This window comes from Mytilus galloprovincialis, chromosome 4, assembly GCF_965363235.1.
Source record: "Mytilus galloprovincialis chromosome 4, xbMytGall1.hap1.1, whole genome shotgun sequence".
Taxonomy (NCBI): Eukaryota; Metazoa; Mollusca; class Bivalvia; order Mytilida; family Mytilidae; genus Mytilus; species Mytilus galloprovincialis.
In genome coordinates, this window is record NC_134841.1 from 10,390,136 (window position 1) to 10,411,437 (window position 21,302).

Sequence of the window (21,302 nt, forward strand, 5' to 3'; positions counted from 1 at the left end):
CCTTCGTGGTCCAGGACCAAGCTATGGGTCCCTGTTTACAAAACGAACCATCTATCCAGGAAAATAGTATGCTTATTATTAAGAATTTCCTGGTATGTACAAATTTTTGTTGAAATATATACAGATGAGTATAAATGCAGCAAATGTGCATGTAAAAACTTGAATAAATATCACCTTGACCCTGTACATTTTTTAACTGTCACAATTTCATGTATTCAACGAAATTTTTATTTCAATACACAGCTTTAAGTCACATTTTTGCATCAGTCATCAGTTTTTTACATAAAACATTTTAAGTTTATTGTATGCGTCTTAAGGAATTCAATAGGACAATATTTCTTGTGAAAAAAATTAGTTTGAAATGCTTTTAAGGTGGTATGGGTGTCTTCCTCCATCTTGGATTGTAAAAAACAGAGAATCAAAGGTCCAGATTTTCCATCAAGTTAGCAGAATTTGATGCAGGAATGCAGATGTTTAATGTACATTTTCATTAAAAAGTACCAATTTATAAGAACATAACTTCTAAATATTGATATTTTTGCAAATGTTAATTATTTTTGGTTGTTTTTATTTTTTTTTTAAATTGGCATTTTAAGGGGAGGTAACTCTTAAAAAGTGCATTTTATGAAGGATTCTGTATGGAATTTTCCTATTTTGTATTTTAGCCGGAAAAAACGTACGGTGACCCTATCTTTTCTTTTGATATTCTCAAAGCAGTGTCTGAAAGCTATCTTTTCCTGAAGTATTTAACAATTCTATCATTTTGTTTAGTTTCTAATCACAAAATGGTGTTTTTTCCTGTATAATCCATACAAAATGTGTCATTTTGTCCCGTCCTGTAGCTTGAGAAAATGCGCGGTGACCTATCATTTTTATTATATTTTTCAACATGTATCAATAGATACAACGTTTTGGCAAAGTATGAACATATTCTATCATTTTTATTTTAGACTCCCATACCACCTTAATAAGAGATATCATCTAACTCTAAGGCCATTGTGGAAAAGAAGTTTCATTTGACCTTTGAAATTCATCAAAGACCTGTATACAAATTGAATGCAAAAATGTCAAAGTCTTTTTAAAGATGAGGACATTTTTCAATGCATAAGTCAGTCAAACCAATGCAAATTAATCTCCAAATATCATAGACTTAACAAGAGGCTGTCACAATGACAGCAAACCGGATTTATTAACATTTATTTGTGTCCTGCCAATATCACAAGAAGCATAACTGATGAACGGTGAAAGTGAAAATCGCCAATATCAAATTTGACATCCATTTTGTCATCAGTATCAACATAATAAAATTTGAAACGCTTAGGTTGAATGGTTCATGAGTAAATGCAACAACATGAATGGAAACGCCATTTTTCGATCTTTCATGAACCATAACTGATGAAAGGTAAAAGTCAAAATCGTCATTATTGAACTTGACCTCCATTTTGTCATCAGTAACAACATATTAAAATTTGGGAAGCTTTGGTTGAACAGTTCTTGCGTAAATGAACAGACACGACTGGAAAAGTCATTTTTCAATCTTTCAAGAACCATAACTCCTGAACGGTAAAAGTCAAAATCGTCATTATTGAACTTGACCTTCATTATGTTGTCAGTAACAACATATTAAAATTTTAAAAGCTTTGGTTGAACGGTTCATGAGTAAATGCACGGACAACATTTGGTTGCTGCCCGCCCGTCTGCCCGCCGTTCATCCCCAAATGAATAACCGACATTTTTGTCACAAAAATCTGGTTAAAAATTAGCCCCCTTAAACTAACCAGATCACCAACTTTAAACAATAGTTAAAATTGGCAACACTGAAAAGGGCATGATAGTCTCTTGCTTGAATAACTTAAGTCTCGGGTAAAAAACTGGTTAATCCCATCTTATGCTGTATCAACTTCTTTGTAAAAAAAAAACTACTTTCTATAGGTATATCTACAGTACATGGTTTTACCTTTAGCTTTGAAATCTGATTGGATGTCCTTGCCATAACCTTGAAGTCCCAAAGCCCTATATGCAGCACCATAAGTTTGGTCATTTTTAACCATAAATTCTGTCACTACCTCTGTATCTGTAAAATAAATGTGAATTTCCAGTATTTCCATCAAGTTTAACCTTACTAATTACAAACTTATGATGGTATAATAAGGGTGGACCAAATTTTTATACTTTATATTCTACATCTGTTTAGAATTGGTGGACTTTTTCTACAGCAGAACATTTCCAGGTAAAATATCATACAAATAAGTCAATCTTTTAAGTTCTATGGTACAAAAGTAATGCATAGGGGAAAAATTCAATGTCAGAGTGGCCTGATTTTGATAGAAGACAAACTTCCATCCCTAGCTTTATAAGCATAACAAGTTAGGTTTTTATTATTAGCATACCAAGTTGCATCAAAGTTCAGTCCCATAAAACATGTGCCTAACCTAATATCCAATGAAAAAAACAGACTAACAGACACACCACAGACAGAAAGTGGTATAAAAATGTTCTACCTACCTTCCACACCAATCTTAATTGAATAGTCCTTACCGAATGTTATTCTATTCAATAATGAATAGTCCTTACCGAATGTTATTCTATTCAATAATGAATAGTCCTTACCTAATGTTATTTTATTGAATGATGAATAGCCCTTACCTAATGTTATTTTATTCAATGATGAATAGCCCTTACCTAATGTTATTTTATTCAATGATGAATACCCCTTACCTTATGTTATTTTATCCAATGATGAATAGCCCTAACCTAATGTTATTCTATTCATTAACGAATAGCCCTTACCTAATGTTATTTTATTCAATGATGTATAGCCCTTACCTAATGTTATTTATTTCAATGATGAATAGCCCTTACCTAATGTTATTTTTTTCAATGATGAATAGCCCTTACCTAATGTTATTTTATTCAATGACGAATAGCCCTTACCTAATGTTTTTTTTTTCAATGATGAATAGCCCTTACCTAATGTTATTTATTTCAATGATGAATAGCCCTTACCTAATGTTATTTATTTCAATGATGAATAGCCCTTACCTAAAGTTATTTTATTCAATGATGAATAGCCCTTACCTAATGTAATTTTATTCAATGATGAATAGCCTTTACCTAATGTTATTTTATTCAATAACGAATAGCCTTTACCTAATGTTATTTTATTGAATGATGAATAGCCCTTACCTAATGTTATTCTATTCAATGACCAATAGCCCTTACCTAATGTTAATTTATTCAATGATGTATAGCCCTTACCTAATGTTATTTTATTCAATAACGAATAGCCTTTACCTAATGTTATTTTATTGAATGATGAATAGCCCTTACCTAATGTTATTCTATTCAATGACAAATAGCCCTTACCTTATGTTATTTTATTCAATGATGTATAGCCCTAACCTAATGTTAGTTTATTCAATGATGTATAGCCCTAACCTAATGTTATTTTAATGAATGATGTATAGCCCTTACCTAATGTTATTTTATTGAATGATGAATAGCATTTACCTAATGTTATTTTATTGAATGATGAATAGCTCTTACCTAATGTTATTTATTTCAATGATGAATAGCCCTTACCTAATGTTATTTTATTGAATGATGAATACCCCTTACCTAATGTTATTCTATTCAATGACGAATAGCCCTTACCTTATGTTATTTTATTCAATAACAAAAAGCTCTTACCTAATGTTATTTTATTGAATGATGAATAGCTCTTACCTAATGTTATTTATTTCAATGATGAATAGCCCTTATCTAATGTTATTTTATTGAATGATGAATAGCCCTTACCTAAAGTTATTTTATTCAATGATGTATAGCCCTTACCTAATGTTATTTTATTGAATGATGAATAGCCCTTACCTAATGTTATTTTATTCAATAACAAACAGCCTTTACCTAATGATGAATAGCTCTTACCTAATGTTATCTTATTCAATGATGAATAGCCCTTACCCAATGTTATTTCATTCAATAACAAATAGCCTTTACCTAATGTTATTTTAGTGAATGATGAATAGCCCTTACCTAATGTTATTCTATTCAATGACGAATAGCCCTTACCTAATGTTATTTTATTCAATGATGTATAGCCCTTACCTAATGTTATTTTATTCAATAACGAATAGCCTTTACCTAATGTTATTTTATTGAATGATGAATAGCCCTTACCTAATGTTATTCTATTCAATGACGAATAGCCCTTACCTTATGTTATTTTATTCAATGATGTATAGCCCTAACCTAATGTTATTTTATTGAATGATGAATAGCTCTTACCTAATGTTATTTTATTGAATGATGAATAGCTCTTACCTAATGTTATTTTATTCAATAACGAATAGCCCTTACCTAATGTTATTTTATTCAATGATGTATAGCCCTAACCTAATGTTATTTTAATGAATGATGTATAGCCCTTACCTAATGTTATTTTATTGAATGATGAATAGCTCTTACCTAATGTTATTTTATTGAATGATGAATAGCTCTTACCTAATGTTATTTATTTCAATGATGAATAGCCCTTACCTAATGTTATTTTATTCAATAACAAATAGCCCTTACCTAATGTTATTTTATTGAATAATGAATAGCCCATACCTAATGTTATTTTATTCAATAATGAATACCCCTTACCTAATGGTATTTTATTGAATGATGAATAGCCCTTACCTAATGTTATTTTATTCAATGATGAATAGTCCTTACCTAAAGTTATTTTATTCAATGATGATTCTTTGGAACAAAGTCGACAAGAGTTTGGTTTGTCACAAATTGTGAAGCATGTTGAGGAATTGGAACTTGTTCCTGATTCAGTCTTCTTCATGTGACTACAGTATGAACATGTGTGGCCTGAACAATCACCACCATTGAGCTGGCGAATGAAATGCAAGCAGAAGCTGCCATCTTTTTCTTTAATTGTCATAGTCTTCCCTGCAGCACACATCAAGCACGGAAGAGTGCATGTATAATGGCAGTAATTCTTCCTTATCAATTTACACATGTCACAGTTCACATGACCATAGTTCATCACACTTGCCATTACAACTTGCTCTTTTAATGGAGAACATACTGAACACTCAACTCTTTCACAACTGTTCCAGTGTTGTAATATTAATTTACTACTAAAGCATTCTTTGTCTGAAAGAAAAAATAACAAGATTACTGTAAATGCAGAAAAAATTGTGATGTTTTATTAATGCGAAAAATGCAACTGGGTTACATTCCAAATAATTTAAACTCACATTTAATAAAAATTAATATGATATGAACAGGATTTTTGTTAATATCGCAAAAATTAAAATTGGGTTCTAGTCTAAAATGTCAAAATGGCAATAATAAATAAACGCAATAATTTCTGAATTTACAGTACAAGTTAAAAATAATGAACGTACAGGAAGAAAAATACCATTTAAAACTATCATAGATAGGGCATTTCAGTGATTTAGCTAGACCTCGTCATCTTTAATACAGTTTTCAAAATGTGAAACTATTTCAAATCAATTTGTAAAGTGTAATATATTTTTGCATGATTTTACCTTGTCTTCATGTTTTTGATAACCCTTAGCTTCTTTTAAATGTTTACAAAGTTGTGATTACAGCTAATCCACTTATTGGATGGGTCAATAATCTGTTTATTAATAAACTTCTTAATTGACCATCATAATTGTTTTCCCAGTTAAATGGGTTAGTCAGCATTTCAATTACAATATCATTCAAATAATTTGGAGTTTGTTTATCGTACTTTGGTTGTTTAAACATAATTGTTTTCCCCTGTTAGAATTTTAATTTCAATATTATCAAACTATCAGATGAAATTACTATATACATACTTTTTTATGAATTATTGTTGAAAGCTACAGTTTTGATTTGTGAAACAAAATTTTAAAAAAACCATCAAATACTTTTGCATAATCTTTCTTCTGTGCAGACTTGCATGTGAGTCAGGAGAGACTTCAATTGTTTACAGGTTTGATCAGTACAATTGATTTTCTGTTGTTGACAGTTGTAAGCATGAAGTAGATTCATCAAATGTTCTTTTATATTCATCTGAACCCGTTTGTCCATATCTTTTGGAAATTCTGGCACCTAAATTAAAATAATTCTTATTTAGCAAAGTAGAGTGATTTTCTTTTTTATATCTATTTGATCTGCAACTGCCATCATAGAATAAGTCCATGTAAATAAAATTGAGAATGGAAATGGGGAATGTGTCAAAGAGACAACAACCCGACCAAATAAAAAACAACAGCAGAGGGTCACCAACAGGTCTTCAATGTAGCGAGAAATTCTCGCACCCGGAGCCGTCCTTCAGTTTGCAAAGTATATTTCCTTTAATAATTTTGGCTCCCTGAAAAAAGGTTTTTAGGAGATAATCACTAACAGATTTTGACAATTTATATAATGACATACATGACATACCAGCTAAGTATTAATTTAATAAAGAAATTCAATATTACACTGGCTAAATTGTTATTGCTATGGATATTAGTGACTAACCTCTGCTGTTTATAGACTTCTATGGATATTAGTGACCTACCTCTGATTGTTTATAGACTTCTACAATTTCATCTGGGACATCCTCAACCTCTGGTAACATGTCAGAAATATCTACATCTGTAACAAATAATGTCAAAACTTGACAAATGTAAAAAATATCTTGTTCATCTCAACCTGGTCAAGATTGGGCATTCAAACAATTAAGGCTTGACCCATCATTTCAATTGTCCATTCATGGTCATATACATTTTAGTCAATCAACTATTGTTGCAATGATAAGTTAGGTTCATATAATATAGTTTGAGATTTTCCTTGATATTGGCAGGTAACTAAAAGTTTCAATTTCTAGAATTTTCTTTAAGGGTACAATTTCAGTTCTTTTTTTCTTCATAGCTTTTGTTCAAGTTTCAACATATATATATAATGAAGTAGCTAATGGTAAGCAAAAATTATTAAACAAGAATGGACATTCATTTTCTGTGTTCAGTGGACCCTGAAATTGGGGGTCAGAACTCTAATTTGGTATTAAAATTAGAAAGATTATATCATAAGGAACAAGTATAGTTACAAGTTGATTGACTTGAACTTCATCAAAAACTACCTCTATCAAAATTCTTAACCTGAAGCAGGACAGACCAGAAAACATAATGCCCATTAAGGGGCATACAAATTTTAAAAAAGATGTGCCAGACGACACAAATGCCCCCACTCAAGCTTGAAAATTTTCTTAATGAAAAAGGGGGATAAGTCTTCCCCAATAGATGACTCACTGCCTAAATTAAAATCTGTCTGTATGTTGTGGTTCTCAGCATTGTGTATGAGTTTTATGAAATTTGGATTAGCAAACTCAAGTTAAGAGTACAGAAACAAATAAACAGCTGCGCCATGAGCGCATGATACGCCCGACGTCTTGTGTGGAAGTTTTATGCAATAATCATAAATAGTTTCTGAGGAAGTTTTAAGCAATAACCATTTATTGTTTTTGAGACACAGCGGGACATGTGAAACCCCCCTACCCCCCCCCCCCCTGTTTTTTTTTACAAATATCACTAAAATAAAATTTTGAATCAAACCAAAAAGTATACAGATCTTTAAATTAGTATAACAAAGAAGTGTGTACAGTTTCAAGCAATAATCATAAATTGTTTTTGAGATACGGCGCGACATGCAAAAAAAACCCTCCCCTTTTTTACAAAATACTCAATAACTCAAAAATAAAATTTTAAGTCATCACCAAAAAGTATACAGATCTTTAGATTAATATAACAAAGAAGTGTGTAAAGTTTTAAGCAATAATCATAAATGGTTTTTGAGATACGGCGCAACATGTAAAAAAACCCTCCCCCTTTTTTATAAAATACTCAAAAACTCAAAAATGAAATTTTGAATCATCACCAAAAAGTATACAGATATTAAGATTAATATAACTAAGAAGTGTGTAAAGTTTTAAGCAATAATCAAGAAACGTTTTTGAGATACGGTGCGACATGTGAAAAAAAACACACCCCTGTTTTAGTTACAAAGTGCCGTAACTCAAAAAGTTTAAATCTCATTTTCACCAAAAAGTATACAGATCATTTGACCATCATAAGAAACAACTATATTAAGTTTCATGAAATTTGGATAAGTCGTTCTCAAGTTACGGTGCGACATGTTTACGCCTGACAGACGGACAGACGGACGGATAGACGGACGGACGGACACCGGACATTTGTATACCATAATACATCCCGTCAAAATTTTGACGGGCATATAAAAAATGGGAGACTTGTCAAGGGTAATACTTAATGCCTGTGTTGCCTACATCAGGTGCATGACAATTTTAATCAGGTCAACTAGAAACTAGAACTGCTGACACACTAAAATAGTTTACTCCTGCTTTACAATGTTATTAGTACTACCACATCCTAAAGAAATGTTCTACAACTGTGTAAAGCTTCATCAATATCAGACAGGTATACAAAAGAGCAGCTTGGGATATTTCTATATATCACCAAAGCATTGTTTGCAGGGGATTATATCAAGAAAATTGATAAGTGTTAGGGATTAAGATTAAGATGTATACCTATGCAATCTGTGTTGGATTCTTTTACTTCTATTTCATTGTTATTCCAACCAACTTTAGAAAACTGAAAAAGATAATAAAAACTATCAACAAACCATCTCAATCATCTAGTCTGATCCTACAATGAGTAACATCAATTCTGTTTTGAAATTTTCAATAAAATCTACTTTAGGTTGGATGTCATGGGCACACAGTGTGTTTCATTGTGTATACACGCAAACAACCACCGAATTGTACTGTTAAGATGACAACAACATTATTAAAGAACTTCAAAAACAGAAGCATGCTAAAATCTGAAAGACTTGATCAGTTTTCATTTGGTTGAGTCCTGTGTAGTCAAAAGGTGTGGCATGTATGATAAATCAATTGAATCATTATATAACAAGAATGTGTCCACATGACATAGATGCCCCACTTGCACTATTATTTTCTATGTTCAGTGGTCCGTGAAAAATGGGTGAAAAAATTGGCATTAAAATTAGAAAGATCATATCATGAAGGGAACATGTGTACTAACTTTTGTTGATTGTACTTCATCAAAAAACTACCTGGACCAAAAACTTTAACATGAAGCAGGACAGACAGACGCACCAACGGACGAACAAATGGTGGGGCATTAAAACAGAGATCTTTATCAAATGTGCACATTTTTATGGTCAGTCAATAAACACAAATCAAAGAGCTGATAGCTCTGAAGTGGAAGAAGGTGAATAAAAGGTAACTTGAATTACCATAAAAGCAGCCCCACTTACCCAGGCTGCTTTGTTCCATTATCGTTAAAATGTATTTTTTTTCTGCAAACAAGAAAAGGTCATAAGTACATGGATTTCCCATCCGTACAATCATTTTCTATGTTCAGTTGACTATGAAAATTAGGTAAAATCTTTAATTTGGCAGTAATTAAGAAGATCATATCAAGAGGAACACATGTGTACTAAGTTTCAAGTTGATTGGATTTCAACTTCATCAAAAACTACCTCGACCATAAACTTTATAACCAGAAGCAGGACGGACGGACAGACTAGAAAACATATTGCCCATAAATGGAGCATAAAAATAGTAAGACTTGTTACATACCTGCCAACTTTTGAAAGTTCCCATATGGGTTTTTACTGCACAACAACAAAATTAAAGGTTACAATTTTTAGCGATGTATTTTGCAAGATCTGGATTGTCTAGAAAAAGTGTCATATTTGTATGAACTTACATGACTTACATGCCTTTTCCTTAAGTCTGTTTGCATAATTCTAGTTATATATTAAATGGTAGACAAATTATACGTGAAGCTAGCAGAAGCTAGACTATTAGCCTTTTTTTTTTATCTTTACTAGTCTAGTTGCACATTTGTATGTTGACTTCTAACCAGTTATAAGCAAATTTAATATATAAACTTCAATTTAATCCTTGAAAGGAGGTCTAAATTAATAAAATAATTTATAAATTTTAATTTTTTTATTTGTCCAAAATCATTTAAATTCATTTAATCAACATCCTTTTATGATTATTTGATTAAAATATTAATCATTTATAGTCTTTTTACCATTTACATTTTTAAAAGCAAAATAACTGAAAACAGGATAAAACAAAGGGAAGTAACAAAAAAGTATTTCAATATTCCCAATACACATCGTTTTGATAACACAACGGCAGTTAGCCGGAGGTAAACATCGTTGATTACCAGTATGTTTGACACCCAAGCTGTAAAGTGAAGCCATATAATTATACATCTTCTTTGATGTTCAGGTAAAATTTAACACAGGTGTCAATTACACCCGTACAGTAGTAAGAAATGATCAAATATGGCGTCTGAAAAATTTCATACACGGGAGTTTTTTCTCCTAAACGGGAGGTTCACATGTATGTTACGAAGGGCATCTAATTCACATGACAAAGGAAACCCATGAATAAAGATAACACTTTATATATCCTTTTTATTTATATAAAAATAAAATCTTCTTGTCTGCAGGATTGCAAATTCGTAACTTCAAGGGCGAACTTGTAAACAGGGCGAGTTGTACCGATACCAAATTCACGCATGCGTAATACAAATATCTACAGTTAAAACATCCTGTTACAAGTAAATAAATTACGTTCATGTGGATGAGATGAAATCTAATAATTTACATAAATAAAAGGGTCATATTTACGATAGTGATTGTTTTACAATCATAATTTACAAATTAAATGATTCAGATGCCCAATCATGTGTAAAAATCGGTGTCAGGAATCTAAGTTGTTTTGAAATTGTAATACACGAAATGAATGCGGCATACGGAGACTCAAAGCCAATGGTCGGCCCCTTAAGTCTTCAGAAGACTTGACGTCTTCTTCCACTAAAAACCATAATGTTGTTATTTTACTTTTACAGTGAGTTGACTGTTAGTGTTGCTCTCCACCAATTGCAACTCATTCAAAATTTTGACCCAATTGCAATTTGTTTTATTAAACCAAATTGTTCAACTGGTCAGAAAATTGAACAAATTGTTCAGTCAAAATGTGAAAGTGCAAGGTGATAAAATAAAATATACTTACAATCCTATAAGACTTTAACTCCACTTTAATGATGTTGTGACAAAAAATAGTTTATCAGTTTGTATAGTTATATTATATTCATTTCCATGCTGAAGGGGAACTGTTTATTTTGAATTGCTATTAAATTGTCCAAACTAAGCTTTCATATAGTTTTTCTTTCTAAAAGTATTCTATATTAATAAGAATCAGATATCATTTTAAATAAAACATCATATATTCAGTAAAATATGTGTGAAATAACAATATGCTATTGATAAATTTTCAGGGGAGATAACCTAAAATATTATTCTTTTGAATAAAGACTTTTTGAAAGAAAAGTTATTATCTCCCCCATGGAAACTTCCTACAAACATATATTGCAATTTTACACATATTTTACTGAATATGAAATGTTTTAATTCACATAATGTCTGATTCTTATAAATACTAGAACACACCCGTGATATCGCAGGTCCGTGACTGAAGTATATAACTATGCGCAAGCCTTATTTTAGTATTAGTATTGTCATTTGATAAAGTCATGCCGATTATAAGATACACAGTTTTCTCCGCTTTCAAATCTTTCTGTTTGAACCTGTCGAACTGGAACTTATCAATTATTGATAATATTAATTATTTGGAAAACAAAAGGTACTGGAATGGAGTACTTTTTAATCTACAGCATTGTCCTATATTAGTCATAAATAAAGTTGAATTCTTTGATTCGCTGTTTTACGTCATGCCCGCTAACAAATTGAAAACTACCTATACGCCTTATTTTAGTCCAGATTTTTAGTATTCGTATTGTTATCTTAGAAAGTCCAACTGATTAAAATACTACAATAGGTAACAATTTGACAATTAAGTAGTGTCAACCCTGTGATTATGACCCGTGTAATACTATATAACATATAATCCTGAATACATCGTTTGGTGGTGCGCCTGTCAGATACGGAACGTACAGATAAGGTAATTGGTAACAGGTGAATATACTATTGGTATGGGTATCGGACTCGACCCGGAACTTCTTAATTATTGGCAATATTAATTACGTGGAAAACAAAAGGGCCTGGAGTGGTGTAATTTTTAATCTACACCTTTGTACTATATTAGTTATATATAAAGTTGAATTTTTTTATTCATCGATTTTACGTGATGACGGCTGACAAATTGGACCTCCTAATTTTAGTATTATAGGTAGAATACTTTTAGAAAGAAAAACTATATGAAAGCTTAGTTTGGACAATTTAATAGCAATTCAAAAAAGTAATGTATATTTATAAGAATCAGACATTATGTGAATTAAAACATTTCATATTCAGTAAAATATGTGTAAAATTGCAATATATGTTTGTAGGAAGTTTCCATGGGGGAGATAATAACTTTTCTTTCAAAAAGTCTTTATTCAAAAGAATAATATTTTAGGTTATCTCCCCTGAAAATTTATCAATAGCATATTGTTATTTCACACATATTTTACTGAATATATGATGTTTTATTTAAAATGATATCTGATTCTTATTAATATAGAATACTTTTAGAAAGAAAAACTATATGAAAGCTTAGTTTGGACAATTTAATAGCAATTCAAAATAAACAGTTCCCCTTCAGCATGGAAATGAATATAATATAACTATACAAACTGATAAACTAATTTTGTCACAACATCATTAAAGTGGAGTTAAAGTCTTATAGGATTGTAAGTATGTTTTATTTTATCACTTTGCACTTTCATGACTTGGCTGTGGTTTTCTACAGCAGTTGGTTCAAATTTCTGACCAGTTGAACAATTTGATTTTAAAAAACAAATTGCAATTTGGTCAAAATTTTGAATGAGTTGCAATTGGTGGAGAGCAACACTAACAGTCAACTCACTGTAGGATGAAAAGAGTTTATATACAAATGTATATATCAATTTTGTGTATCCCCAATAATTGACTGTGTAATATATTAGACATTTAAAAAGTGATTAATCTTGAATATGCAGCCTTTAGCAGGGTGGAAACATTTTTTTCAAGCTGCCAGGAACAAAGGAAAAATTAAACTCTGACATGCAAAAAAACAAAATCTACCGTTTCCTACATGTCTTTTACTATAAAACAAAATCTACCGTATCCTACAAGTCTTTTACTTCACCATTAAGATGAATATCAGTGCACCATTAACAAATATTTCAAACTTACATTCAATTTGAAAATAAAATCCTTTTACCTTTGAGGAAAGTTTGATTAGTTTTCTAAGGATTACTGCCCCTAATAAACATGTCTTGGTTTTTACTGAAGGATCTTTCATAAATTGGTCAATCTGTATCAACTTCTCGAAGCGAAAAAGCATCACATCCAACGATTCTTCATATGGGCTAAAATGGAAGATAGATCAAATGTTATATAATCACATCCAATGATTCTTCATATAGGCTACAATGGAAGATAGTTCAAATGTAATACAAGACTGCAATTATATCTTACCTACAAGTCTGTAGTTCAATATTGACTACATCATTCGTGGACAATATACTATGATTTATTTCTTTTTGTGGATGCAAAATTTTTGTGGATTCAGGAAACATCTATTGTATTTTCTTAAACCGTATATCAGGTTGTTCGCAATTTGATTACAATATGGGTTAATTGGACAATACATGAGAAAATCACCACATTCAATTGTAAAAGATAAACAAAATGCTTAAAATCATTGACTATAAGATAATTGATTACAATATTAATCAAATAGAAATATACAACACACTAAACAACACACTGCAGAGTTTTGGTTTTGACCACAATCAATAGATCTTTGCTAATTAATATTTTTTTTCGTTTAAGATAGCTTAACTTTCTAGTTAGTCTGTGGAAAAGTTTCCTTTGGTTCGCAACAAACAGACAAGATAGTCAAAGGCCAGACAGTTCTGTGGAACCATTTTCAAATCATTTGTTTATACTTCACCACCTTTAATATATTAAAAATGCTAAACATACCTTTGTGATAATGGCACTTTCTGACTGTATAGATTTTCTAAATTTGCAGGTGTGTTTTCTAAAAGGCAGGCTAACACTGGCTCATAAAAAGGTGCGTTCTTGTTTTCTCCTAAATAATCTCTAGGGTTAAAATTACCAGCTGTCTTCAAAGAAACACTTCTCATTGTAGTTTGCCCATCTTCAAATATGAACTTCTTACTCACACTCCCATCAGCATTACATGATCTTCTAAAATAAAATCAATAAAATGCAATGAAAACAAACACATAGCTTCCCTAAAATATGGACCAGGTCCAATCATCAGCTGTCTTTCCCTTCCATTTTTTTTCAATTAAAGATAAAAGGAAGTATATTAGTTATACATTTTTGTTTCACTTAAGCACTACACAAAGATAGTTTTCAGTTTCATAAAAAAACTTAATTTATAACTTTAATATGTTAAATAAACAAATACCATTTTTATAATCGTACACAATTTCTGCAAATGATTTTAATACTAATGAGTACAGGATAACCCTGTTTCTACAAAGTCACTAGGGTGGATATATTTGGAATATTTCCCAAAACTGATTTTTAAAAGAAACATAAATAGTGAAACGGAGAATTCAATATACAATAATTTCACAAGAAACACAAGGGAAATGTGTTACTCAATTTAAAGTCATTTTTTTCATTTGTGTATCTCCTTCTCATCAAATCAGTATGATATTTCAAGGTGTTTCGAAATATAAACATCTCGCCAGCCATAAAGGAGTCGACTACTTGAAGCCATCTTTTCCCAAATATTGTTTTCATATTAGACCAATTTAGAATTTAAAGGCTTACTTGTTTATATCCAGTGCAACAGTGAGTATGTCATGTCGAATCTGTCCTTTAAATGAAGAAACAAACAGGCTAAACCATCTTTCAACATCTAATCTATATAACATTGATGAAGGGGCAAGTCTTGGACCTGAAATATGTGAAATATACACTATTATCAAGGAAAAAGTCACTACTATCATAGCCTGGGCATAATAAATAAAAATCCAATATTGCCAGTAATGCATTGCTAAATCACTTATCTCTTTTCTTATAGTTTTCTCAAGTTAAGGGCATAGGATACAGTAACAGGGGAGATAATGATGTTGCTATCGTAAATTGTTATTTTTGAGACGTCAAACTGTGACTTATCGGGAAAAGATGAAGTTCTTAACTGATTTTTATCATTCAAACTGATTTAATTTGAAAACGAGTTTGTGGACCCATTTTTTTTTAAATGACATTTGATTTGATTAGGTATGAAGATTATGTGCACCAATTTTCATGAAAAAGTCAATAGTGCAATTTTTTTCAATTTAATATATATACAGCAAAAAATTATGTTTTTTTTCAACATGCATAAACATTTGATAAATCTGAATTATTTGTAAAAATAAAATGTACAAATTTAGAGAACATTTAAGACCTGTTAGTGACCTTCTGCTGTTGTTTTTTTTCTATGGTCAGGTTGTTGTCTCTTTGGCACATTCCCCATTTCCATTCTCAATTTTATTTATAAGAAACAGAAATTACAAATAATTTAACAAAAAACAGCTTGTTTTTAATTTAAAAGTGATGTATTTCTGTCGAAAGGAAAAACATGTTGACAAATCTGAATTTTTAGGAAATATCTAAAATTTCAACCTCCATTTACTCAAAAAGTAGCACATGATGGTATATTTTTTATTACATATTTGATTTAATCAGTAAAAAAAATTAAAAATAGCCTATATGCAATAAGTTTTTATTTTAAAACATACCTTCAAAAAAGGCCTGGGCTATCTGTATAAAACATACCTTCAAATAAGGCCTGGGCTATCTGTATAAAACATACCTTCAAATAAGGCCTGGGCTATCTGTATAAAACATACCTTCAAATAACATGAATAAGGTCTGGGCTATCTGTATAAAACATACCTTCAAATAAGGCCTAGGCTATCTGTATAAAACATACCTTCAAATAAGGCCTAGGCTATCTGTATAAAACATACCTTCAAATAAGGCCTGGGCTATCTGTATAAAACATACCTTCAAATAAGGCCTGGGCTATCTGTATAAAACATGCCTTCAAATAAGGCCTGGGCTATCTGTATAAAACATACCTTCAAATAAGGCCTGGGCTATCTGTATAAAACATGCCTTCAAATAAGGCCTGGGCTAACTGTATAAAACATACCTTCAAATAAGGTCTGGGCTATCTGTATAAAACATGCCTTCAAATAAGGCCTGGGTTATCTGTATAAAACATACCTTCAAATAAGGCCTGGGCTATCTGTATAAGAATTCGTCCTGCCATGTCTACATCTTTAATTCGTAATAGGGAGATTGCTGTCTTCAAGTTTTTTTCTTTTAGTGCGAGATTGTCTGAGGCCATAAATTGGACTTGATCTGACAAACTGTTATTCTGCAACTTACTGTAAATACATTGCATACATAAGTAAAAGCTCTTAGGAGCCTGTATCGTTCAAGAACACCTGTCAATTTGCATAAAATTGATACAATGCAATGAGGATATTTCAAATAGTTCCTACAAAAAAAAATGCCTAAAATTGGAAAAACCTCCTTCAAGGATAACAACTCCTAAAATAGTTAACTGATCATTTTAGTCATGTTAACCAAGTTGTTGTTTGTGCCCAGCTGATAATTTGACCTTTTTAGTTTTTTTGCATTTACTGTTTTACAATGAAACACACAACTTTTTCATTTAAGGGCAATAACTCATATACAGAATCAACTGACAATTTGGAGTGCCTTATATTAATAGTAGATTTTTTCCTACAGGTCAATTTTGCCATACAGTTTCTCTTAATTTACTTAAGTTTCTCCATAAAATCAGAAGTGGTTACAATGACTTTGAAGGACCAATACTCCTATAAGGAGTTGAGAAACATTTTTCGATATGTTGATTTGTTGATCTTGTCCTGTTGATAGTTTTACACTTTCTAGATAAGAAGGATAAAGGCAATTAATAACCTGGTGTGACACGATGTGACACTGTGTTGGGAGAAATGTCCCTAAATCCAAATATCAAAAGGTAGTGGTTTAAGCAGTATTCAAAGGGAACTTTTCCAATTTTCTACATGCATTTATAGTCGCCGTCAGCTGAAATTCGTAGCGGTTATCGGTAAAAATAATCTAAACTATCAATCGCGTTCACTCGAGATATAGTTTTTCACATTCCATTCATAAATCGCAAAAAGAAAAACCACTACTGACCTACCTTTTAATTGATCACACTGTAATAATCCTGACCTTCACATTTTCCAGAATATTTTCCATTGTAATTCCGCCATCTTCGTTTCTATGAGGATCATTTGTTTACATATGACATTCCTCACTGTACGCAGTTTCCTGAAATGTTCCTTTCATTGATGTGATAAGGTTTCCCGCGCTTTATGCAAATTTTATGAAATTGAACTCCACGGAAACACTTCCGGTCAAAACAATGGCTGATTCCACCATTCAAAATCGTCTATGAAAAAGTGAAGGTCAGGATTATTACAGTGCGATCACTTAAAAGGTAGGTCAGTAGTGGTTTTTCTTTTTGCGATTTATGAATGGAATGTGAAAAACCATATCTCGAGTGAACGCGATTGATAGTTTAGATTATTTTTACTGATAACCGCTACGAATTTCAGCTGACGGCGACTATAGGGAAAAATATCCAAGTTTCTTGGTATGGCACCGTGAATAATTGCAGTGTATGGAGTTTTGAAACATGATATTTTAATTGCACTGTTTCTACAGAAACCAATTAATATTTTACATACCTTTCAAAGTCATCAGTATAAAGTAAATCATGATCTAAGTTCTTTCTTATTTTTTTTAGCAGTAATTGATCAGTATTTTGCTCATCTTCCCCTATTCCAAGAGTTGGGTCAGGATATCCTTGAATACGGCTAATTAGAGATCTAGGATTCTTAATTTTATCTGCAAGATAAAAATAAAAGCTAGCATCAATCATCTTATTCACATAATTTTTTGATTTTCATATACATATACACTTAAATGTTCTAAATATTCTTAAGTTTCAAAACTTGTGTCTAATCCTATTGTCAATGTTTTTGGACAGTAAAATATGTTTAAACTAAACACTAAAATGTGATTAATTTTTACGATATTCAGAAAAATCCTGTTTGATTCTTATAAAAAAAATCAATAATGCAAGTCTAACTTATTGCGTTATAACCCTATTCCATTTTTCACAATTATTCCTGAATTTAGAGTTCATCAAAATCTATTTTTCTACAAATTTTCTTTTGTAGAAGTAAATATATATAACACATACTATATTTATTTTAAGCTTACCAATATGCTCAAATATCTGGCACAATATATCCCCTGGACTTTGGTTTATGGCATATTGTAACAGTTTTTGCAGCTGTTCTCTTGTTAATGTCAGAAGTGTATCTGTCAGAGGGGCATGTACAGGTACCTAAAAATATCATCACAATTGTCAAACAATCTAGGGTAATTCTTATATGATTTGCATATGAGGGAATACATTGATATGATTGGTTGAGAGGACTTCCGTTAGTTGATCTAGACGTTGGTTATTTTTCGATAGAAAATGTTGACCGAACTTCTTTCCGTAACCAATGTAAACAAGATGGCAGCAATTATAACACCAACATTATCAAAATTTATTTTCACTGCACGTTAATCGTTAAATAAAATAATACACAAAAACATTGTTTGAATAATATTAATGGTTTTTGCAGTTTACTTTTTATCATATAGCAAATTTTATTGAGTACATATTTTTGCGTTAACCAACAAATATATTCATGCGGCAGGCCTATTCAATGACATAAATATACAATTTAGGTGTGATAGAGGTAACCAGTGTGGAAACATATATTCCCTATATCCAATTTTAAAGAATTATAAGGATTAAACACCTTTTCAAGGAATTTATTGGTGTATAAACTGGACCAAGTCACTCACAAACATATCATTTGTTTGTGAGTGAATTGGTCCAGTTTATACACCAATAAATTCCTTTAAAAAGGCGTTTAATCCTTTAACACTAAGAGCTATATCAAACATGTACCAGGTAATCATGATGTTAAAGAAATTATTGAACCCAGTGTTCTCCCCGGGTATTAAAGCACTGTGTTACCCTGAAGCTATATTTCCTACCATGGTTATATCTTGGATGATTTTAATAATAGGATGTAATGGGGCCATGGTGCCAGTAATTTTTGAAAACCAGTATCATGTTTTAAATTTCCATGGCGCTCTTTGAAAATTCTGGGGAGAAAACTGGAACTTCAACCAATTCATTTACAGTTAAGTCCTTTGAACAGATTTAGTTCTTAAAGTTTATTGTGTATCGCTTTCCATTTATAAAATCTAATCAGCAAAAAATATTTCATTGTTTGATTGTTGATTGAAAACTCTAGATGCAAATATCTATGGGGTTGAGTAACCAAAGTTTACCAATTGTTTCCTTCTGTCTGTTATGATAATCATGGAGCACATGAAACATTCAAAGTGATTATAGATTGATGTATATTTTTGTCTTTTTTCCCTGTGTATTCCTATTTGATAATTAAACTTTGTCATAACATTTGTTACATGATTTGTTTCGTTGAAATTTGTCTGCAAGCATTCATTTATAATACTTTCATTCTTCCACTTGTTTACCTTTTCTTTAACAGGATTTTTTCACTTTTGCTTGTGTTTGTGGTTGCAAAATTTTTAATGAATATTGAAAAGCTGTCAGTGAGAAAGGGTAAAATAAGAGGAAATTGAGAAATTTCTTGTCAAAATAAATGGGGAATGTGTCTATGTGACACATATGATGCCCCTATTTGCACATAATGTTATAAAGGTATATAAATAAAGGTGATATAACCAAAATTCATACTGGATCTGAATTTTGTGGTAATAAGCATTCTTTATAAATTTCATGCCATATTTTTTGGTTGTGGCAAACTTAAGTTAAAGAACGGAAACGGAAAATCCAGCATTTTTTATATTTGTAAAGGGACATAACTCTAGAAAGGTAAAAGAGATGCCACCTACATTAAAATTTGATCTATGTTTTGTTGTCATAAGCATTATGTATAAGTTTCATAACATTTGGTTGAGGCAAACTAGAGATGAGAGATAGAAAACCAATTTTGGGAAGGACCGACAAACTAATGTACAGATAAATAGATAAGGGTAAAACCTAATGCCCCCTCTGCTACCGCAGTGGCATTAAAAGTCTAAGTACAGATTGCTTCATAGTAAAACTTTCCCATTCAAGAATATAAAACATATTCAACATGTTTGTAAAATTTGAGTTGAGGTATCACATAACTTTAAGGAACTTATTATATCAATTCAAAACAAACTTGTCAATTCTCTGTCTCACACATTTGCAACATACTTTACCTAGAGGTTCTAAAGAACAATTACTCACCAGTCAAAAACTTCCAGCCAAAACATTGCATATCAGTGAAATTTATGCCAAGTGAGCTGAAATTATCAAATTTAAATATACTCACTTTATTGGGACTTCTAATTCTTTTGAGGATGACTGCCACAACATGTGAACACCAAATCATATCCTTGCAGATTGAACACTTGGTAGATGTTATTCGATGCCTTTCAAATGTCAAGACCACTTTTGCAATGGCGTGATGTTGATCATAGCTACTTTTCACAGAGGCACCGATCATGAAACCTTCAATCAGATTAATAATATTTCTTCACTTTTTTTCATTGAATTCAATTTGATACTTCTGACTTATATTTGACTTATATTGTACAACCACCTAATCAAGACAAAAGATACATCAAATCTACACAATCAAAATACCCTAAAACAAGTTTTCATAATTTTTAAATGGTTTAATCGCAGGATTTTTTTCGCTGAACTTAACCCCTTATGGATATTTTCAATTCAATATATATATACACCATAACAGACAATTGTATCGAAATGAAGTGTGAAATATCTTGTTTTAATCATATTGAAATTTATACCTACATATCCAATTTATTTATTTTCTTTCTTTTAATTTGGTTGTTTTGAAGTTATTTCCCTTTCTTATAAACTACAAAGGGCGATTAAAAAGCTACATATTTCATAAAATAAATGTAAACAAGTGATGTTTTACCATGGATGCATTTAGCTTATCTTAATGCATCAATGTTCCTTGGCATTCAGGTCCTTGTGTACATTTTTAATCTGCTAACAAATGACTTGAAAATTCAGTAAAAGT

General features: G+C 31.1%; 1 protein-coding gene across 2 annotated transcripts in view; it reads right to left on the reverse strand.

Moving 5' to 3' along the window:
- LOC143071322 (uncharacterized) overlaps positions 1 to 21,302 on the reverse strand; it is a 47,737-nt gene that overhangs the window by 20,989 nt on the left and 5,446 nt on the right. For both annotated transcript variants that reach the window (XM_076245565.1, XM_076245566.1), the window contains exons 4-15: positions 20,583 to 20,761; positions 18,394 to 18,520; positions 17,856 to 18,015; positions 16,336 to 16,499; positions 14,890 to 15,016; positions 14,065 to 14,292; positions 13,298 to 13,445; positions 8,576 to 8,639; positions 6,551 to 6,627; positions 5,916 to 6,099; positions 4,720 to 5,151; positions 1,958 to 2,074 (exon numbers count right to left, since the gene is read on the reverse strand). In XM_076245565.1, coding sequence (XP_076101680.1) covers positions 1,958 to 2,074; positions 4,720 to 5,151; positions 5,916 to 6,099; positions 6,551 to 6,627; positions 8,576 to 8,639; positions 13,298 to 13,445; positions 14,065 to 14,292; positions 14,890 to 15,016; positions 16,336 to 16,499; positions 17,856 to 18,015; positions 18,394 to 18,520; positions 20,583 to 20,761 — 2,007 coding nt within the window. The remainder of the gene's footprint in view (positions 1 to 1,957; positions 2,075 to 4,719; positions 5,152 to 5,915; positions 6,100 to 6,550; positions 6,628 to 8,575; positions 8,640 to 13,297; positions 13,446 to 14,064; positions 14,293 to 14,889; positions 15,017 to 16,335; positions 16,500 to 17,855; positions 18,016 to 18,393; positions 18,521 to 20,582; positions 20,762 to 21,302) is intronic.